The sequence below is a fragment of the Mesoplodon mirus genome (genome assembly GCF_964341445.2).
Source record: "Mesoplodon mirus genome assembly, chromosome: 10".
Classification (NCBI taxonomy): Eukaryota; Metazoa; Chordata; class Mammalia; order Artiodactyla; family Ziphiidae; genus Mesoplodon; species Mesoplodon mirus.
In genome coordinates this window covers 21,158,277-21,180,961 of record NC_138986.1, presented here as the reverse complement: position 1 = coordinate 21,180,961, position 22,685 = coordinate 21,158,277, and the positions used below count along the sequence as shown (strand labels likewise).

The following is a 22,685-nucleotide window of genomic DNA, read 5'->3' as shown; positions in this document are numbered from 1 at the left end:
CGAGGGGTGCCACCTCATTACTGCCAGGCGGAGGTAAAAACCCAGGTTCTCCCTTCATCCTGTGTTGATATCTGGTGGCAGAAATAGGGGGAAGGGTCTTCATTACTCTCGGGCACGGTTCAATTTCCAGATCCCCATGTGGTGTCTACTGACACCATAGTGGATGGGGGTGGTCTTGTTCCCACTGGGCAGTGGTTTGGTGTGACCCCAATACTGGCGGGGAAGGAGAAGAAGCGATACCTCATTACTGGATATGGGTGGAAGACCAGGTTCCCACATGGTCTTCACTGACACTGTAGAGGATGCTTCATTAACAGCTGGCGCACAGGAAGGTCCTGGCTCCCTACTTGGTCCTCTCTGACACCACTCTGATAGGGGTTTTGGGGTTCCTCATTAGAGGGTAGAAGTCTAGTCTACCCACTCAGCCTTTCTTGGCTTGGATGGTCATAGTTTCTTCTGTGGTGTTTGGCTGGAGTGGAGCAGTTATTGTCTAAAAGCTTTCTGTCTTGCTAGGCTGTCCCTTTCCTGCTCCTTTGGCTAGAGAGAGCAGGCTTTTTTGGAGGCTTTTTTGGTCTGTGCCCATTGGTGTTTTCAGGTTCAGCTGCAAGTCTGGAATACATGAGACTAAAGGAAAACCCAGGGATCTTACCTCCATGTTGTTTCTTAGGTCCTGAGGTCCCAAGCTGGCCTACTTTCTTTTCACCTTATATAGTCTTTTCATGTTTCTTTTATATATAGCATTCAGGATTTTTTTTAGTTGTATGTAGCAGGAGAAGTAGGAAAAAGTAAGTCTACTCCATTTTCCTAGAAGCAGAGGTTCTTGCCATTCAATTTTTCTTTAATTTTTCCCAATATTGTGAAAGTTTTGGAGATGGAAGAATTATGCAATTAATGACCACACACCCACCACCTAGATTCAACACTTAACATTTTGCTATATTTTACTATATTGTAAATTTATCCATCTCCATTCCATCTATCCATCAATTTATTATTTTTCATGGACATCAGTACACTTCATCCCTAAACACGTCAGCATGCATGCCATTTAATTGGACTTCACTACTTATTTATGGTTTTTTTAATGGTAGATTTTACATAAAGTAAAATGCACAATATCATAAATACCTTTTGATGCATTTTGTATAATCCATCCTTTATTGAGATACTTTCCATCACCCCAGGAAAATCCCTGAAGCCTCTTCTCAATTAATTCCCACCTCCATTTAACTCCAAGAAGCAACTACTGTTCTGGTTTTCTTTCTTTCTTCTTCTTTTTTCTGTTTTCCCATAAATTCATTTTGCCATTTTTAGAACTTCATATAAATAGAACCACACAGTATGTACTCTTTTGTGTGTTGCTGTTTTTTTCCAGCACAATGTTGTTGAGATACATTCACGTTGTTTGTAGGTATCAATGGCTCCTTTTCTTTAAATTGCTGAGTGATACTTCATTGCATGAAAAATACCATAGTTATCCATTCTTTAGTTGCTTCCTGTTTTTTGCCATTAAAATTTAATCTTTGGGGTAATATAATTTATCACCATCTTCTTTCTGTTATGAACATAGTGTAAGGCAACTTAAGGTTTGGAGACTTTCTTCTGATTGATGAAATGATTGAGGCACATAAAGATATGTTCTGTTACCTATAACATCCATATTTCCCACGTATTTTTTTGTCATTTGTGATAGTTATCAGTTTATTTGAAGCTAAAAACTTTTTTGTAACAGAAGCAAAAGATAGTTTTAGTATAGTAAAATTTAGAATTTAGCTTCTTGGCACTGAATCTTATTTTGTGAAGGAAAAAAACCTGGTTTTAACTACACCATAACTGTCATTTTCATTACTGAGAATGCCAAACTAGTCTCTGGAGGAACATCCTGTTTCACTTAGAATACTCTATTTCTGCACAAAATATTGATGTAGTTGTTGCAGATGGATTCAGCTGTTTCGCAGACCCTTATTTATCTGGCCTTACCTTTTATGTAGGTCTCTTATTTCTTTTCTGTTTCCTCAAAATGATTATCTAAGGGGACTGTAATTTCTGAGTGATTGATTTATTGATTGATATTAGAGGAGCTCTACCGGCAGGGAAATGGGGCAAAATAAATTTTATGTGAGATTCCAATTAAAGTGGGCTTGCTTACTTTGAACAGTACAGGAAGACATAGATGATGTTGTTTCCAACTTTTATTACAGCTTTTCTCTGACTTGACTTTCTTTATACAGTTGATGGACTGGACAAAGCTTCTATAGCAAACTCAGATGGCCCAACAGCAGGCTCCCAAACACCTCCCTTCAAGAGAAAGGGGAAACTCTCCACCATTGGTAAAATCTTTAAGCCTTGGAAATGGAGGAAAAAGAAGACCAGTGACAAATTTAGAGAAACATCAGCAGGTAGGAACATCATAATTTTGTTAGAAGATAAATTGTTAAATTTTCCAAAAGGTAAAAAATTATGTCTTGCAGGGTTTTTTTTTTTTCAGGGAAAAAATTAAGCTATATTTGAAATGAAATTATTTCATTTAAGGGTGAAACAACATAGGGTTCTGATCTGCCTTCTTTTTCTACTCACTTTGGCTTTCTAACATAGTCTTATTTTTAAATATGTACTTGTAAATTCATATAAAAATTAATGTGTAGGGAGAGGGAGGTGAAATGGAAAATTAGAAGTGGAAATGTTATTTGTCAGTATTGTAGCTGCAAGTATCTATTTATACACACACATACGAACACTCTATTATCTATCTGTCTACTTAGTTCCAGTAACACGATCCTATTTGTCAATGAAGAATTTTTTTAATGTCTTTTAAATGTATTTGTTCTGTGGGCAAAATTTAAATGGCTGTATGAAGGAAAAGTGTTGCTATATTTATTAATTTTAAATTTCCATCATGTCCTTAGGACAAATAAATGGTCTGTGTCCTAGAGGAGTCATAACCCTAATGGTGTGAAAACTTTTTATTGTTATTTTATTTTGTGGATTTGTTAAACCTTAAGAATTACATTATTTAGTACCTTTCATATGGACTTATAGAGGAAGTTGGCCTTAAATCTCAGGCCAGAATTAAGCCTGATTTAAACAAATGTCCAGTATCAGGGTATTGTTTAAGGTGGAAATGTGTTTATCTCTTGGTGTAAGTTTAGCTTTCTCCACGTTTGTTGTCTAAAATAATCCCTTCATCAAAATTACTCACTGCACCAGAAACTAATATTGTCCGTGTATGTACAGGATCACAGAGCATATCCTACTGGTCTGTGCTAAGAGTTGGCCTTTAGTTCTAGTGCTGTGACATAAAAAGGAAAACACCATCAATAGCACAAGGGTGTAGGATAGAGACACCAGGGCTTCCTAAAGACAATTGTCTCTGCTGCTTTTGCAGCTGTATCATTTCTTTGAGCATTTAATATTTAAAAAAAAATAATGATACTATTTCTGGGATTTGTTTCAAAATGATCCTGGAGGAGAGGGGAGTATAGATGAAAGAAGATCGGTCACAAGTTGGTAATATATGGGGTTCATTATTCTCATGTCTCTACTTTTAGGTACTGGAAAGTTTTTGCAATAAAAAGACAAAGACAAAAGACTTGGCTTAGGAGCAAATAATGATAGTTTGCTTATTGAATCCTCTTTAGTTCCTAACTGGCTTCTTGGGTTCGGAGCAGTGGGAAGGGATGAACAGAGGGCTGTGCTGAGGGAGGACACCTGGGTTCTAGTTGTGTCCTTGCCACCAAGGTACCGTGTGACCTTGAGCAAGTCAGATCAGAGTTGAATGAATTGAATTCTAATGTGCTTTCAGTTCCAGATTCTGTTGTGGATCCTTGACTCCTTCCAACCCCTGACTGGGCATCTTGTTCTGCCTTGTTCTTCAGTTGTAGATGGAAATACACTGGTCTTCTTAAATACTTCCCACTCAGGTTCCTCTAAGCATGGGGGTAGTCTAGCTCTTTGAGTTACCATGGATAACCAATATGGGAATAGGGCTCTGGGCAGTAGCATTAAGAAGACATTGAAAAGAGATGATGAAAGTCTCTTCATTTGTCTCTCTTGCCCTTTTCCTGGGTCTGGGCTGCTACCTTCTCTCTCCCTAAAGTAGAAACAATTACAAAGAACTTCCCTTCATCTTTTCTTGTCACCCTTTTTAATTATTTTAATAGTAGGGAGGCTGTAACATTTCTACCAACCCAGAATATTTAAGAAAAGTCATTTTAGACAGCATTAAGTGTTATTTTATATTATCCCATATTTATTGAGGATAGCCTAGCAATCTTTGTATTCTGTTTCCTTTTCAAATTCACACAAGATTTTATATAAGTTGAGCTCCAAGAAGTTATTTATGGGTACTATAGTTCTAGCTCCTAAAGACTACCGAACCACATTAAAAACCTGAGAAAGTTATTAGATGTCTCATTAGATTTTTTTGTTTTTTGTCTTTGCATCAAAATTGTGACATAACAGAATAAAGACAAGCCAAGTGGATGTGTTAACAATTCATTGTGAATTTTTCTGCTACACTTACTTGCATCATTTCTTTTTAAACCCATGTTATTACTAATGTTTTATTTGAATTTCATAAGATCTTATCAAGTGTCCCAAGTACTTTACTGTCACTATATATATATATATATTTTTTTTTTAATTCAATTTCTGCTGAGTTTTATGGAATGTATTAGTAAAGCTTAAAATAAACGGAGGAACAAAGTGGTGTAACATGTTTTTTTCACATTGAGGAAAGATGTCACAACTAGAGGAAAACTGATGCATTTGGAAATAACCAAGAGAAGGGTGTTTTCTTCCCTAATACATTGTCTCAAACAGTGAAATCTAGGGGTTTGGGTATGACCAAGGCCAGCTCCATCAAAGAACACCTTAGGCAAGATCCATAATATTTTGGGATATGAAAGAATATGAAGTTCTTCCAAGAAGAGTAACTCTTCTTCGTTTGTCCTTCTCCTAAGCTCTTGGCTTTACAGTCATATGGACATGAATCTTACTGTGTTCTATTACACAGCGATTAATACAACTTTTCCTAGTGTGGGTGTCTGTTGTAGGAATTTTTAATTGATGGTAGATAGGATGCACCACTGATTTATTAATGCCACTGTAATAAATGCCATTGTTCTCAAATGTTCATGGTGGTGGAAGTTAAGAAAGGTCCTGTGTTCTGTCTGCTTGGTGGTCCTTGAGTCGACTATTTTGAAAGGCTGTCTTGTCCTATAAGGCTGGCTGGGCTTATGCCCCGACTTCAAGTTCTCTGGCCTTGTTTTAAAGCAGAAAGTTACCTGTTTCTTCAGCTCTGTTTAGGATGGTCCATAGGCTATTGGGTTCTAGGGCAGAGTAGTCTTTTCTATTTACTTTCCCTTGGTGATTCTTTTCTTCGGTTTTCATCTCCTGAGTGAAAGGGTCCTTCTTTGGTTCCACCTAAGCTCCATCCCTTCCCTAACTTTAGAACTCAAAATCTCATTTACGCTTTTTTCCCTACATAATCATTTCTTCCCTTTTTTTGGGAGGGGGGTGGTGGGTAGGTAGTGGTGGCTGAGGTGCCTCCCTTTGGGTCTTTACATACGCTTTCATCTCCCCAAAGCTGACAATACAAACAAACAGGCTGTTCCTCTAACTTCTACATGGGCGGTTACAACTAAGACCAAAGGTCTTAAAAATCTCCCCTTTGTCTGCTGCTTCCACTTCCCTCCCGCACTCTCATCTCTTTCCTTCTGCAGTCTTCCCCTGCATCCAGCACTCCACTGAGGGGACTCCAAGTCTCCCAATCCTGACATTTAGTGTCATTCTCTCATTTTCATCCATCTCAGTCTCTACACAATGTGCCATTGCTGTTGTGTCCTCCCATGTTTTACAAAATAGCTCTTACTTGATTTATACAAGGTGTCATTATCTTGGTCGTCTTTGACTTTTCTTTCTCTTTTGTCCCCTTCCCCTTCCCATTTCCCCTAAACCTGTGCAAGAGAGGTCCACTACCTGTCTCAGCCCTTCTCCTTTTGTGAACGTGCCCTTCCTCATCCTTCTTTCTTCTCAGTGCCCACATATCTCAAACCCAGACACATCTCCCCGAGCACCTCATGGGCAGTAGTGCTTGAGGACTGTGTGTTAACTCAAAACCCATTCTTACGGTCTACATAGATCTACATTGAAAACGTGGTACATGCCAGGCACTGATTAATTTGCTTCTGGGTGTCAATTTTTTAATTAAAAAAATCAGAATTTTATAGTGAGAATTTTAAGAAACATGCATCAGATTTTGCTCTCACACAGTGAGGGGAGGCATTCAGTTAAGTTGGGCTGTAAGACTGCAGAGTTAGACCGAGAAATTTTCACAATGAGAGGTTACAGTGTCTACAAGCAGAAGAATTGCTGTGAAGACGTGCTGTGTGTCCCCCGGTTTAGAAGAGAGGGTCTGTAACCTATGACCACACTCAGTTCTTCCTCAAACTACTGAGTGCCAGGGCAGGTGACTGGAGTAGCAACCATCTAATTCCACCCCTCCCTAAAGGTATCACAGGCTTTAAACAGGATATGAGATACCAACGTTGATCTTTTACAAGAATGACTCTTTGACATTGTTTAAGGCAGTGGCACCCAATAGAGATCTTACAACTTGATTCTTTATTCTCTTCAACACATATCCACAGTTAATACTTAACATTGGCTTAACATCTAAAATGTCTTCAGCTTAATATCTTTACTTTTTTCATAACTTCTACTTTCACAAATACTTCTGTGTTTGGGGATAGTATTAAAATGTAATTTCAGGAATAGAAACAAATTATTTTTGGTGAAGCAAGATAGAAAATTTAAAGTTCACTTGGCAGCAGTAGCAGTCACCAGAAGGTTTCATTATGCTCACCCTACTTGTCTTTCATGCATTAACTTAAACTTTCGTTTTAGAGAGGGAAGGTACTGACACCTGCTCTGAATGAGCAGACAGGGAGCGGGAAAGTCCTATGTACAAATACTTTCCAAACCAAAGTAGATCCCCTGCCATCCCCAGCTACCCCTGCTATTGCAGACGTGGCTTTCTTTGGCATCCAGGCTTTGACCATGGAGTTCTTTGATTCGTCCTTGCCTTTTACCATCTTCTGCATTCTATTAGTTCCTAAACCTTTGATTTATTTCTCCTAGTGCAGGCCTCTACCATCAGCCTTTCCTCTTGGTCCCCATTGTCTGGTCCTTATTACTCTCTGTCTCAATTATTGCAGGTGGCCTCTTTGCTCTACTTAGGTATTAGCTGTCCTAGCTCTAGAAAGCTATGGAATGCTAGAGGAGGCAGGGAGAGACTGGGTTCTGGCATTAAGCCTGCCTAGGAAGGGAACCTGACCCAGCTAGTGAGGCTGACAGAGAAGATTCAGGGTGGCACAGCCTGTCAAGAACACTAGAGTAACCAAGATAACATCCAGATCTCAGGCCAGTAAATAGAGCAATGGGTCCTTCACAATAAAATGGCATGTGTTCCACCAGGTAGGGTAGCATAACAGAGCACCCAGGTGAGTGAGACTGGGAAATCCAAGCAAGCCTTAGGAGCCAGCATGTTCTTTACTTAGGTGGCAGTATTCATGGCAGATGGTGCTGGAACCAAAAAGACTCAAACTGGGTCCCCATCTTTTTTTTTTTTTTTTTTTTTTTTTTAAGGAACCAGGGAATAGAGCTGGTAACTAGGACAGGAAGTTACCAAAGGATTCAGGACAGAAACTCACTGCTTGAAGTGGAACACAGGGGATAGGTCTGTGGGAGTGGTCTCCTCAGACCCCAGACCTCAGGTGCTGGAGCTCCTATTGCTACAAGGGCACAGCCCAAGAGCTGGGTGGCTGGAAAGAGCAGGGATTATTGTGGTTTTGGGAAAGTAGGTGGGGAAATATCTCCCCTCCCTCCTCTATCTAGATCATCGTGGATACCACTACAGGAAGTCTTCCTCAGGTGGAACTTTGGGCCTTTGCTTCTTGCCCAAAAAGTGTGACTGACTCCACGTTGTTTCCTAAATGAATTCCAGACTCCTCAGCTCTCTGCAGTGTAACCCAAACTGACCTTTCGTGTCTTATCTTTTTTTTTTTTTTTTTTTTTGCGGTACGCGGGCCTCTCACTGTTGTGGCCTCTCCCGTTGCGGAGCAAAGGCTCCGGACGCGCAGGCTCAACGGCCATGGCTCACGGGCCCAGCCGCTCCGTGGCATGCGGGATCTTCCTGGACCGGGGCACGAACCCGTGTCCCCTGCATCGGCAGGCGGACTCTCAACCACTGCGCCACCAGGGAAGCCCTTATACAGTAATTTTTATGCTCCAAGAACAAGAGGAAACATTGCAGATGTCTGGGTATTTACACTATTCTGCTTTTTTTTTTTTTTTTTAACTTGTGGGTCAAGCATCATGCTGGATATATATTCATTTATTCTTAAATCAATCCTGGAAAGCCATATAGTCCCATCACAGGTTTAGATGAAGTAATATATGCAAAATGATTAATGTGGTTTTGGGGATACAGTAAGTACTCAAAACTATCAGCTACATCATTCTGCTTTTAAGGTAACTAAAAAAACCCGAGTAAATTAAAAAGTGCTTGTAATGGCTATATTTATTTTAAAATTTAAGTATTAGTTATTTTGTAGGTCAATTCTGAATGTTGTACACATACATAGCAAGGGTTCAGTATGTTTGTTGGGTATGATTTAGTATAGATTACAAACTCTAGGCTTTTGAGGGGCTTTTTTTTTTTTTTTTTTTTGCGGTACGCGGGCCTCTCACTGCTGTGGCCTCTCCCGCTGCGGAGCCCAGGCTCAGGGCGCGCAGGCTCAGCGGCCATGGCTCACAGGCCCAGCCGCCCCGCGGCATGTGAGATCTTCCCGGACCTGGTCACGAACCCGTGTCCCCTGCATCGGCAGGCGGACTCTCAACCACTGCGCCACCAGGGAAGCCCTTATCTTTCTGTGTTAGTTACTTGCCTTGGACTTCTGTCACCCAGGGGCCCTCGGTGAGCGTGCTGGAGCCTCTGTGTCCCCAGGCCTTTCTTCACGCTCTTCCCTCTTCTTCTGAGCACCTTCCTCCTACAGCTGCACCTGGGAAAACACTGCAAGCCATGCAACGGTCCTAACATGCCTCTTCTTTCCTGAGGGTGTTCTTGACCTTGATTCTGCATCATCTAGTAGGAACCTCCCCTCCTGTGCTTGTCCTCCTGTTATGACATGTGTACTTTGACTTCTTTCCTAGTTTATGTGTCTGCTACCAATTTACTGTGTAAATTATTTGAGGGCAGAGACTATCTCACTCATCTTCGCCCCACTTCAGATGCGTTACATGAAAATTTGAACCTGGTATGTACACTTAACATATGCCTTGAATTGGTTATTTATTGGATATCCACTATAACTAAAAATACAGCACTGGGTGCTTTAGGACTTTATAAAAGAAATTGAAGATTGAAAAAAATATCATGGAAAAGATAAAGACAATAAATTAAAATACAGGGCTTCCCTGGTGGCGCAGTGGTTGAGAGTCCACCTGCCGATGCAGCGGACACGGGTTCATGCTCCTGTTCGGGAAGATCCCACATGCCGCAGAGCGGCTGGGCCCGTGAGCCATGGCCGCTGAGCCTGTGCATCCGGAGCCTGTGCTCCGCAATGGGAGAGGCCACAACAGTGAGAGGCCCGCGTACCACAAAAGAAAAAAAAACATTAAAATACAAACCCAAAACATGTACTCACAGTTACAGCCATGTACAACTATTAAAAAGCCAATAAAATAATTAGGGGAAATTTCTTTTTCTTATCTTTTTGCCCTTATTTAAAAAGAAGTTACACTCCTAAGTAAAGAAAATCCAGACAATTTATTTTCATTATAATTGTGACTTTTATTTGTGTTGTTAGTAATGGGGAAGGAATGCCCGTCCAGATTTTTAGATAACATTGTTGCAAGTTATCAGCCTTCTAGGAATCAGAGGAATTTGCAGGAAGTCATCTGCTAAAAGCTTTAATTTACTGAAGGTACTCTCACTCCCTAATAATATAATGGCTGTGTTTTTATTGAACGCTATTATGTGCCAGCTTCTGCTCCAAGAACTTTATTCATATTAACTCACTTAATCCTCAAAGGTTATAAAGTTTAAGTGCTACTGTTATCCCAGTTTTACTGATGAGGACACTAAGGTCAGAAAATTCAAATGACTTGCCCAAGGAAACACACCTGGTAGGAGCCAAAAGCAGTATTTGAACCCAAGCAATATGGTGCCACAGCCAAATTTTTTTATCATTACACTGTGTGGCCTCTTTAGAAGATAACTTCATACTTAGACCAGTAAGGATTGACCATTGAAAGGTGACCCTAATACCTGGATTTGCTTCATATACTGGAATTTTGCTGTAAGAAGGATTTGGTCTGAATAATTATTTTGATTCTACTTGACTAGCCTGATTTCAGCAATGTACACAGAAAGATGGTTGAAAAGGATCAAAATTATATTTGGTTCATTTAAGATACTATTCTTTGTAATCATAGAGGCATAGTGTTGCTGATAGTGACTATTTTCTATATCTAGAAGGTAGGGCAAAGTTAGAGGATTTTCCCAGGGTGATATTTGTTCAGGACTGATCTGGTTGCATTAACAAATGGCAGCCTTTTGATTTTCTCTATCTTGTTCCACTAAGAACATGGAAGTACCTTCATGTATCATTCACTCTCACACCATATTGGAGGAAGGGAAGAGAATCTCTCCCTTTTCCCAATTTACAGCAGCAGAGGGAAGTTACATAGCCCATAAAGACCACACAGCACATCCTGGTCCATGTAGGGCTCCTTGCTTATATGTTAGATAATACTCTTTTGTCCACTCGACAGATGTTTATTGAACATCTACATCTACTATATGTACTAGTGATACAGCGGGAACAAAAGAGATAAATTGCCTTCCCTTATGGGACTTACATTCTAGCAGGGGTAGGAGACAGAGAGTAAACCCAATAAGTTAGTATATTAGAACGTGAGAGGAGAAAAAATAAAGCAAGGAGTAGGGAATGTGGGAGGGAAGTTCGAGTTTAAAATGGGGTGGTCAGGGACTTCCCTGGTGGTCCATTGGTTAGGACTCTGCACTTCCATTGAAGGGACACGGGTTCGATCCCTGGTTGGGGAGCTAAGATCCTGCATGCTGTGCCACGCAGCCAAAAAAAAAAAACCCTAAACAAAACAAACCAAAAAAATTGGGTGGTCAAGGAAACTTTACCGGGAAGGCAACATTTGAGCAAAAAACAAGAGGGAAGAAAAGAAAAAGCACTCGGGGAAATCCTATTAAGTGATCACACGAGTTAGAGATGCATGCATTTTCCTCTGCCTAATAATGGTGTTAATGTACTGTGAATGTAATCAAGTATAAACTTTATCCAATAATTTAACAATCAAAATGCTTCACATTCATGTACGTCATGCTTGCTAATCTTTTATTTTTTTTTAATTGATTAATTTATTTTTTGGCCACACCATGCGACATGCAAGATCTTAGTTCCCCGACCAGGGATCAAACCCATGACCCCTGAATTGGGAGCAAAGAGTTTTTGTATTTGTTTTTTGAATTTTATTTTATTTTATTTTTAATTCAGCAGGTTCTTATTAGTTATCTATTTTATACATATTAATGTATATATGTCAATCCCAATCTCCCAATTCATCCCACCCCCACCCCCACCCACTTTCCCCCCTTGGTGTCCATATGTTTGTTTTCTATATCTGTGTCTCAATTTCTGCCTTGCAAACCAGTTCATCTGTACCATTTTTCTACATTCCACATATATGCGTTAATATACGATATTTGTTTTTCTAACTTACTTCACTCTGTATGACAGTCTCTAGGTCCATCCACATCTCTACAAATGACCCAGTTTCATTCCTTTTTATGGCTGAGTAATATTCCATTGTATATATGTACTACATCTTCTTTATCCATTCGTCTGTTGATGAGCATTTAGGTTGCTTCCATGATCTGGCTATCGTAAATAGTGCTGCAGTGAACAATGGGGTGCATGTGTCTTTTTGAATTAATGTTTTCTCTGAGTATATGCCCAGTAGTGAGATTGCTGGATCATATGGTAGTTCTATTTTTAGTTTTTTAAGGAACCTCCATACTGTTCTCCATAGTGGCTGTATCAATTTACATTCCCACCAACAGTGCAAGAGGGTTCCCTTTTCTCCACACCCTCTCCAGCATTTGTTGTTTGTAGATTTTTTGATGATGGCCATTCTGACTGGTGTGAGGTGATACCTCATTGTAGTTTTGATTTGCATTTCTCTAATAATTAGTGATGTTGAGCAGCTTTTCATGTGCCTCTTGGCCATCTGTATGTCTTCTTTGGAGAGATGTCTATTTAGGTCTTCCGCCCATTTTTTGATTGGGTTGCTTGCTTTTTAAATATTGAGCTGCATGAGCTGCTTATATATTTGGGAGATTAATCCTTTGTCTGTTGATTCGTTTGCAAATATTTTCTCCCATTCTAAGGGTTGTCTTTTAGTTTTGTTTATAGTTTCCTTTGCTTTGCAAAAGCTTTTAAGTTTCATTAGGTCCCATTTGTTTATTTTTGTTTTTATTTCCATAATTCTAGGAGGTGGGTAAAAAAGATCTTTCTGTGATTTATGTCAAGAGTGTTCTTCCTATGTTTTCCTCTAAGAGTTTTATAGTGTCTGGTCTTAAATTTAGGTCTTTAATCCATTTTGAGTTTATTTTTGTGTGTGGTGTTAGGGAGTGTTCTAATTTCAGTCTTTTACATGTAGCTGTCCAGTTTTCCCAGCCCCACTTATTGAAGAGACTGTCTTTTCTCCATTTTATATCCTTGCCTCCTTTGTCATAGATTAGTTGACCAAAGGTGTGTGGGTTTATCTCTGGGCTTTCTATCCTGTTCCATTGATCTATATTTCTGTTTTTGTGCCAGTACCATATTGTCTTGATTACTGTAGCTTTGTCATGTAGTCTGAAGTCAGGGAGTCTGATTCCTCCAGGCCCATTTTTTTCCCTCAAGGTTGCTTTGGGGGCTCCCCTGGTGGCACAGTGGTTAATAATCCACCTGCCAATGCAGGGGATACGGGTTCAGTCCCTTCTCTGGGAAGATCCCACATGCTGTGGAGCAACTAAGCCTGTGAGTCACAACAATTGAGCCGGCACTCTAGAGCCCACGAGCCACAACTACTGATCCCGTGTGCCAGAACTACTGAAGCCTGTGCGCCTAGAGCCCATGCTCCGCAACAAGAGAAGCCCCTGCAGTGAAAAGCCCACATACCGCAACAAAGAGTAGCCCCCGCTCGCCGCAACTAGAGAAAGCCCACAAGCAGCAATGAAAACCCAACCCAGCCAAAAAAAAAAAAAAAACCCACAAAAACAGATTGCTTTGGTATTCGGGGTCTTTTGTGTCTCCATACAAATTTTAAGATTTTTTGTTCTAGTTCTGTATAAAAATGCCATTGGTAATTTGATAGGGATTGCACTGAATCTGTAGGTTGCTTTGGGTAGTATAGTCATTTTCACAATATTGATTCTTCCAATCCAAGAACATGGCATATCTCTCCATCTGTTTGTGTCATCTTTGATTTCTTTCATCAGTGTCTTATAGTTTTCCGAGTACAGGTCTTTTATCTCCTTAGGTAGGTTTATTCCTAGGTATTTTATTCTTTTTGTTGCAGTGGTGAATGGGATTGTTTCCTTAATTTCTCCTTCTGATCTTTCGTTGTTAGTGTATAGGAATGCAAGAGGTTTCTGTGTATTACTTTTGTATCCTGCAACTTTACCAAATGATTGGTTAGCTCTAGTAGTTTTCTGGTGGCGTCTTTAGGATTATCTATATATAGTATTGTGTCATCAGCAAACAGTAACAGTTTTACATCTTCTTTTCCAATTTGGATTCCTTTTATTTCTTTTTCTTCTCTGATTGCCGTGGCTAGGACTTCCAAAACTATGTTGAATAATAGTGGCGAGAGTGGACATCCTTGTCTTGTTCCTGATCTTAGAGGAAAGGCTTTCAGTGTTTCACAACTGAGTGTAATGTTTGCTGTGGGTTTATCAATATGGCCTTTATTATGTTGAGGTAGGTTCTCTCTATGCCCATTTTCTGGAGATTTTTTATAATAAATGGGTTTGAATTTTGTCAAAAGCTTTTTCTGCATCTATTGAGATGATCATATGGTTTTTATTCCTTAATTTGTTAATGTGGTTTATCACATTGATTGATTTGCGTCTACTGAAGAATCCTTGCATCCCTGGGATAAATCCCACTTGATCATGGTGTATGATCCTTTTAATGTGTTGTTGGATTCTGTTTGCTAGTATTTTGTTTGGGATCTTTGCATCTATGTTCATCAGTAATATGGGCCTATAATTTTATTTTTTTGTGATATCTTGTTCTGGTTTTGGTATCAGGGTGACAGTGGTTTCGTAGAATGAATTTGGGAGTGTTTCTCCCTCTAAAGTTTTTTGGAAGAGTTTGAAAAGGATGGGTGTTAGCTCTTCTCTAAATGTTTGATAGAATTCACCTGTGAAGCGATCTGGTCCTGGACTTTTGTTTGTTGGAAGATCTTTAATTACGGCTTCAATTTCATTACTTGTGATAGGTCTGTTTATATTTTCTAATTCCTCCTGGTTCAGTCTTGGAAAATTGTACCTTTCCAAGAATTTGTCCATTTCTTCGTGGTTGTCCATTTTATTGGCATGTAGTTGTTTGTAGTAGTCTCTTAAAATCCTGTGTATTTCTGCGGTGTCAGTTGTGATTTCTCCTTTTTCATTTCTAATTTTATTGATTTGCCTCCTCTCCCTTCTTTTCTTGGTGAGTCTGACTAAGGGTTTATCAATTTTGTTTGATAAATCTTCTCAAAGAACCAGCTTTTACTTTTATTGATCTTTGCTATTGTTTTCTTGGTTTCTATTTCATTTGTTTCTGCTCTGATATTTATGATATCTTTCCTTCTACTGACTTTGGGTTTTCTTTGTTCTTCTTTCTCTAGTTGTTTTAAGTGTAGGGTTAGATTGTTTATTTGAGATTTTTCTTGTTTCTTGAGGTGAGATTGAATTGCTGTAAACTTCCCTCTTTGAACTGCTTTTCCTGCATCCCATAGGTTTTGGGTCATCGTCTTTTCGTTGTCATTTGTTTCTATGTATTTTTTAATTTCTTGTTTGATTTCTTCAGTGATCTCTTGGTTATTTAGTTGCACACTGTTTAGCCTCCATGTTTTTGTGTTTTTTACAGTGTTTTTCCTGTAATTGATCTCCAGTCTTACAGCATTGTGGTCAGAAAAGATGCTTGGTATGATTTCAATTTTCTTAAATTTTCTGAGGCTTGATTTGTGACCCAAGATGTGATCTGTCCTGGAGAATGTTCTGTGTGCCCTTGAGAAGAAAGTGTATTCTACCACTTTCGGGTGGAATGTTCTATAAGTATAAATCTATCTGGTCTGTTGTGTCATTTAAAGCTTGTGTTTCCTTATTTATTTTCTATTTGGATGATCTGTCCATTGGTGTAAATGGCTTGTTAAAGTCCCCTACTATTATTGTGTTACTGTCGATTTCTCCTTTCGTGGTTGTTAGCATTTGCCTATGTATTGAGGTGCTCCTATTTGGGTGCATAAACATTTATGATTGTTATATCTTCTTGAATTGATCCCTTGGTCATTATGTAGCGCCCTTCCTTATCTCTCATAACAGTCTTTATTTTAAAGTCTATTTTATCTGATCCAACTATTGCTACTCCAGCTTTCTTTTGATTTCCATTTGCATGGAATATCTTTTTCCATCCCTTCACTTTCAGTCTGTATGTGTCCCTAGGTCTGAAGTGGGTCTCTTATAGACAGCATATATATGGGTCTTGTTTTTGTATCCATTCAGCCAGTCTGTGCCTTTTGGTTGGGGCATTTAATCCATTTACATTCAAGGTTATTATCTACATATATGTTCCTATTACCATTTTCTTAATTGTTTTGGGTTTGTTTTTGTGGATCTTTTTCTTCTCTTGTGCTTCCCACCTAGAGAAGTTTCTTTAGCATTTGTTGTAAAGCTGGTTTGGTGGTGCTGAATTCTCTTAGCTTTTGATTGTCTGAAAAGCTTTTGATTTCTCCATTAAATCTGAATGAGATCCTTGCTGGGTAGAGTAATCTTGGTTGTAGGTTTTTCTCTTTCATCACTTTAAGTATATCCTGCCACTCCCTTCTGGCCTGCAGGGTTTCTGCTGAAAAATCAGCTGATAACCTTATGGGGATTCCTTTGTATGTTATATTTTGGTTTTTTCCTTGCTGCTTTAATATTTTTTCTTTGAATTTAATTTTTGTTAGTTTATTAATATGTGTCGTGGTGTGTTTTTCCTAGGATTTATCCTGTATTGGACTCTCTGTGCTTCCTGGACTTGGGTGACTATTTTGTTTCCCATGTTAGGGAAGTTTTTGACTATAATCTCTTCAAATATTTTCCCAGACCCTTTCTTTTTCTCTTCTTCTTCTGGAACCCCTATAATTCAAATGTTGGTGTGTTTAGTGTTGCCCCAGAGGTCTCTGAGATTGTCTTGAATTCTTTTCATTCCTTTTTCTTTATTCTGCTCCTCAGCAGTTATTTCCACCATTTTGTCTTCCAGCTCACTTATTCATTCTTCTGCCTCAGTTATTCTGTTAGTGATTCCTTCTAGTGTATTTTTCGTTTCACTTATTGTATTGTTCATCTCTGTTTGTTCTTTAGTTCTTCTAGATCTTTGTTAAACATTTCTTGTATTTTCTCAATCCATGCCTCCGTTCTATTTCCGAGATTCTGGATCATCTTTACTATCATTCCTCTGAATTCTTTTTCAGGTGGATTGCCTATTTCCTCTTCATTTATTTGGTCTTGTAGGTTTTTACCTTGCTCCTTCATCTGTGACATATTTTTTTGCCATCGGATTTTGTTTGTTTGTTTGTTTTTTATGAGTGTGTTGTCTTCCTGTCTTACTGGTTGTTCGTCCTGAGGCTTCCAACACTGGAGTTTGTAGGCTGTTGGGTAGAGCTGGGTCTTGGTGCTGAGATGAGGACCTCCATGAGACCTCACTCTGATGAATATTCCCTGGGGTCTGAGGTTCTCTGTTAGTCCAGTGGTTCGGACTCAGAGATCCCACCGCAGGAGCTTTGGCCTGACCCCTGGCTCATGAACCAAGATCCCGCAAGTCATGTGGGGTGGCAAAAAAAAAAAATTTTCTTGTTTCTTGAGGTAGGATTGTATTGCTATAAACTTCCCTCTTAGAAATGCTTTTGCTGCATCCCACAAGTTTTGGATTGTCGTGTTTCATTGTCATTTGTGTTTAGGTATATTTTGATTTCCTCTTTGATTTCTTCAGTGATCTCTTGGTTATTTAGTAACTTATTGTTTAGCCTCCATGGGGAGCACAGAGTCTTAACCACTGGACCACTGGGGAAGTCCTGGTTGCTAATCTTGATATCTGTTGTTGGCACCATGGCTCTGAAAAAAATCGTAATTTTACTCTACAGTTCTATTAAGAGAGGAGCAGCAATCCAGGAAAGGGATTTAACTCTGTAATACAAATGTTTCATTATGGCTTCCTTTCTTAAATTGAAATCTAAGAGCCAGATTCTGACAGGTGATCAGAAAGCTAGCTTCATGGGGTCCAAGTTTAGAATACCTCATATGTTGATGTTTTTTGGTGGATCCAAGTTTCAGGTTCTACAAAGAATGCCTTTATAAGTTGAAACAATGCGTTATTGCCTCAGTGTTCAGACAGTCCTTAACTTACATGTTAATGGTGTCCCCATACTGCTTGGTTAGATTACAAGGAATGACAAGTAAATTCCATGTTAATTTACAAAATTCAGTTTAATCCATGATACACCTGAAGCCTGGTACTGTTAAGACTCATTCCTCCAAATACAGCCAAACACTGTCTATTGTTACTGTGGCAAAACACCTTCTGCGTTTTCAGTTGAAATTGAGAATTGCAGGGTTGCAAAGGACCTAACCAGTTATCTAGGTCTGTCTCCAGGGCAGGAATACCTTTTGTCTCCAGCAAGCCTGATAAGATATAGTCATTCAGCTTCTTCCTGAGCTCCTAATTCCTAGCTCTCATTATTGAGGAAGTTTTCCTTTATATTGACCTGAAAAAAATTCTCTCCAGGTTTTCTAACTATCCCCTGGTACTAATCTATCTATCTACCTGTCTGTCTATCTATCTATCTATCTCCTAATCACATTGGTACATGATGGTCCTCCCATCTTTTTTTAAAGTTCTTTCATCCCCTTGATCTATTTTCAGTTTAGAGTTTCTCACCATACTAAATTGTCTAGATTATTCAGTTAGTTTTTATTGAGTACGAGACCTAATGCAGCAGGTGCTGGGGTCACAGTGAGGAACAAGCCTAACACTGTAGGTGCCTGCCTTTCATAGAGCCCACAAGGTAGCTTGTGAGTCTGGCCATACTTCTCAGTCTTGGCTATTTTCATGCCAAGATAACATAGTGACTTTCCCCCAAATTCTTATTATTGTACTTTACCAATCACATTTTTAATATTTAGAATCAGTGTCCAGAATAAGAATTCATCTTGTTATTAAAATGGTAAGAATTTTTCAGTAGGAATTAAGTGTCTTATAAATGTCTAGGGAATTGAAAATCCTCCATTAAGAGTCCATATTACATTTCTGCTCATTTAATGTTCTATATATAGAAAAACATCACCCAGATCCTCCTAGCTAGGTGATCTGTTTCACCCCCTTATAACAATATGATAGTGTCTGGCGAGGTATGCTCCCTCCTTGTGTTAGACCTCCCTTTTGTATCAGATCTGTCTCCTTTGAGTCATCCAGAATCCTGGCCCACCATGTCTCAAAAGTTACTTTCTTGTGCTGACACCTCACGTGCCTTTTTTTATTACTCTCCTGTTTCTGCACCCATTCATATTGTGCCCACACTTCTTGGATTCTATTTGCTCTGAAAGCACTGGAATTCTTCACTGCTGTTTTTTTCTGTCTTCGCTGCTATCCTCCATGATACCTGATTTTATACTATTATCTGCGTTTTTTTCCTTCCTCCCTCATTCAACTTCAGTAGGCCAATTCAGTCAGTCTCCGCCCAGCATATCACTTCCATATTCATGAAACGGACCTCGAGTCCTGCCAGGCCTGGCATTATTGTATGGATGTTATGGTCCAGAAAAATCAGCCTTTGTCTCTGATACCATCAATTCAAATGGCTGTTCACAGTGTTTGTCCAGTCTTTGCATATCATGATCTTCCGCCAGAAGAGAAGAAAAACACACCCAGCCTTCCACACCTTCCTGTTTCTTCCTCAGAACTTCTGACTAGATGGGGCTTCTGATTGCTTCTAGGGAAGACAGTTATTCCTGTTTTTAAAAAATCAGTAGAGGAGGGTTTGTGACATCTTGGCATGCCCTTCTTCATGTCCTAAAAAACGCGGCTTTTTTAAAGCAATTCTTTTTATAAAAGAAAATTTTCTTTATTTATTTGGCTGCATCCGGTCTTAGTTGCGGCAGGCGGGATCTTCGTTGCTGTGTGCGGGATCTTTAGTTGTGGCATGCGAACTCTTAGTTGCAGCATGTGGGATCTTGTTCCCTGACCAGGGATCAAACCGGGGGCCCCTGCATTGGGAGTGCGGAATCTTAGCCACTGGTACTCCAGGGAAGTCCCTAAAAAAAATTACAAAAAGCCAGCCTTCCTTCTGGTGGGCCACGCGGGCCATGCATATCAGTGCGAGCTCCTCGGTGATTACCGTCGGACTCTTCCTGCCAGCTCTCATCAGTCTCCCTTCTTGTTCATTTGTACAGCAAATAGTCACTGATCTCCTACTGTGAGCCCAGATCTGTTCTATGCACTGGGGATCCAAGAGTTGACAAAAAGGGAAAATTCCCAGGCTCATGAACTTTGTCCTTTGCTCTGTGCTTTGGTGTGTCTGATCTCACTTTTCTCCTGTGTCTCTCTGACCTGCTGTCCAGCTCCAGATCCACACAGCTCATCAGCTTTCCCCCTCTCCTTTGTGTTAACGTTTTCTTCCTCTCAACCTCTCAACTGCTGTTTTGATTCCTGTTTTCTTCCTCAAAACACTTCTCTTTGTATCTTCCTTAACTGTATTATTTTTCCTTTCCTTGTAGATGGCGTTCACCTTTTCCAAAGCAAAGGGAGATGTTCCCCAAGTCCTTTACTTTCCCTTATGTGAAAATTGCTTGTATTTATAGCTCGCCCATTGATGGCTCCTCTCCAAGGAAGGAAAGCAAAGGTCACAGCCAAGAGATCACTGGAATGGTTTCTGCAGTCCAGACCCCTGGGTCTTGAGGTTACCTGCAGTCAGTTTTTTGGCAGCTCCTCTTGGAAACATTTCCTGTAAACTTTCCCCAGCAAACCGGGCCCCTAGGAATGAAGCTTTTCACTGAGCAGTGGTCTGTGCTTGCGATGTCAAACCATAGCCCTTTCAGAAACACAAATAGGATTTTGATTTTTCCAAAACTTCTCCCTGCCTTGCCTCTCTTTTGGACTGTGGTCTTGGGTCAATAAGCCTATAGTCGGCAGGAAGATATTCTTATTCTTCCTGACAACTCTGCTGGTGGACTCCCGAGATTTTCTTAGAAGTGGCTGTGGTTGGCTTATGTGAGAGGCAGACATACAAAGGAACCACCAGCTAGTTCATACTCTGTCACTGTGTTTGTGATCAGGACTTTATCTAAAGAGGTCATTTTCATGGTCATTCACCACTCTTGTGTTTTTTTCTGTTTGTTTATTGTTTGTGCGTGTGTGTATGTGTGTGTATGTGCGTACAGTTCTATGAATTTTAATACATGTATAGTTTTGAGTAACTGCCACCATAATCAGCATATATCACAGTTCCATCACTCCCAAAATCTCGCTTGGGCTGTCCTTTTATGGTCCTGCCGTACCTCCTCTCCACCCACCCCCTGAACTCCTAACCTCTGGCAGCAACTGCTCTGTTTTTCTTCACCATCATTTTGTTGTTTCAAGTATGTCATTAAACTTGCAAGCATTCAGCATGAAATCTTTTGAGACTGGCTTCTTTCACTTAGCTTAGCACCTCTGAGGTTCATCCAGGTTGTTGCATATATCAGTTATTCCTGTGATTGTTAGGTAGTATTCTTTGGTATGACTGTACCATAGTTTATTTATTTGTCCACCTGTTGAAGGACATCTGGATTTTTTCCAGTTTGGGGTAATTATGAGTAGAGCTGCTGTTGACATTCATGTAAAGGTTTTCGTGTGAACAAATGTTTTCATTTCTCTAGGGAAAATATGTAGGAGTAGATTTTTGGGTCATATGTTAAATGCATTTTTAACTTTATAAGCAATTACCAAACTATTTTCCAGAGTTGTGCATTCCTACCAGCAGTGTCAGAAAGTTCCAGTTGTTCCACATCCTTGTCAGCACTTAGTATTATCATTATTAATTTTTTTATTGTGATGAAAATATATCATAAATTTTACAACCTTAACCATATTTTAGAATGTGTATCGTTCAGTAGTAAAATATATTTACATTGTTATAAAACAAATCTCCAGAACTTTTTCATTTTATAGAACTGCAATTCTATACCTATTAAACAATTCCCCTTTACCCCCTCTCCCCAGTGCCTGGTGATCACCATTCTACTTTCTGTATCTATGAATTTGACTACATTAGATACTTCATATAAGTGGAACCATACGGAAGTTGTCTTTTTATGACTTTTATTTCATTTAGCATAATATCCTCAAAGTTTATTCATGTTGAAGCGTGTGACAGCATTTCCCTCTTTTTTAAGACTGCATCGTATTTCATTGCATACATACCACATTTTGTTTATCCATTCATCAGTCAGTGGACACTTGGGTTGCTTCCACCTCTTGGCTCTTGTGAGTGGTGCTACTGTGAACATGGATGTGCTGTCATTATTTTTTATTTTAGCCATTCTAGAAGGTATGTAGTAGAATTTTGTCATGGTTTTAATTTGCATTTCCCTAACGGCTAATTATGATCAATTTCTTTTCATGTGCTTATCTGCTGTCCATATATCCTCTTTGGTAAAGTTTCTGTTTAAGTATTTTGCCTGTTTTGTAATTGGGTTGTTTGTTTTCTTATTATTGCATTTTGAGGGTTCTTTATATATTCTGGATACAAGTTCTTTGTCAGATAAGTGATTTGAAATATTTTCTCCCTGTCTGTAGGTGGTGTCTTTGCCTAACCCCAGGCCACAAAAATTTTCTCCTATAATTTCTTCTAAAAGTTTTATAGTTTAGTGAGTTACATTTAGATCTATGATTAGTTTTTTGTTTTTTTTTGTTGACCCTGCCATGCGGCTTATGGGATCTTAGTTCCCCCACCAGGGATTGAACCCAGGTCCTCAGCTGTGAAAGCAGAGAGTCCTACCCACTGGACAGCCAGGGAATTCCCCTGATCAGTTTTATGTTATTTTTTATGTAAGGTATAAGGTTTAGGTCAAAGTTCATTTCTTGCATATAAATATCCAATTTTTTCAATACCATTTTTTGAAAAGACCATCCTTTCTCCATTAAATTGCCTTTTCATCATTAAAAAAACCAATAAGCATATTTTCTTCCATATACTCTTCTTTGGTAAAGGTGTGCTCAAGTCTTCTGGACAATTTTTATTGAGTTGTTTCCTTAATGTTGAGTTTTGAGAGTACTTTATATGGTCTAGGTATGTATGATGCCTTTGTTAGATATGTTATTAAA

The 22,685-nt window shown here is 39.3% G+C and overlaps 1 protein-coding gene across 5 annotated transcripts in view; it reads left to right on the top strand.

Moving 5' to 3' along the window:
- The window catches only part of PHACTR2 (phosphatase and actin regulator 2), a gene marked incomplete at both ends in the record, with an annotated part of 271,583 nt that overhangs the window by 166,010 nt on the left and 82,888 nt on the right, over window positions 1-22,685 (top strand). For all 5 annotated transcript variants that reach the window (XM_082634241.1, XM_082634244.1, XM_082634242.1 and 2 more), the window contains one exon: window positions 2,232-2,399. In XM_082634241.1, coding sequence (XP_082490367.1) covers window positions 2,232-2,399 — 168 coding nt within the window. The remainder of the gene's footprint in view (window positions 1-2,231; window positions 2,400-22,685) is intronic.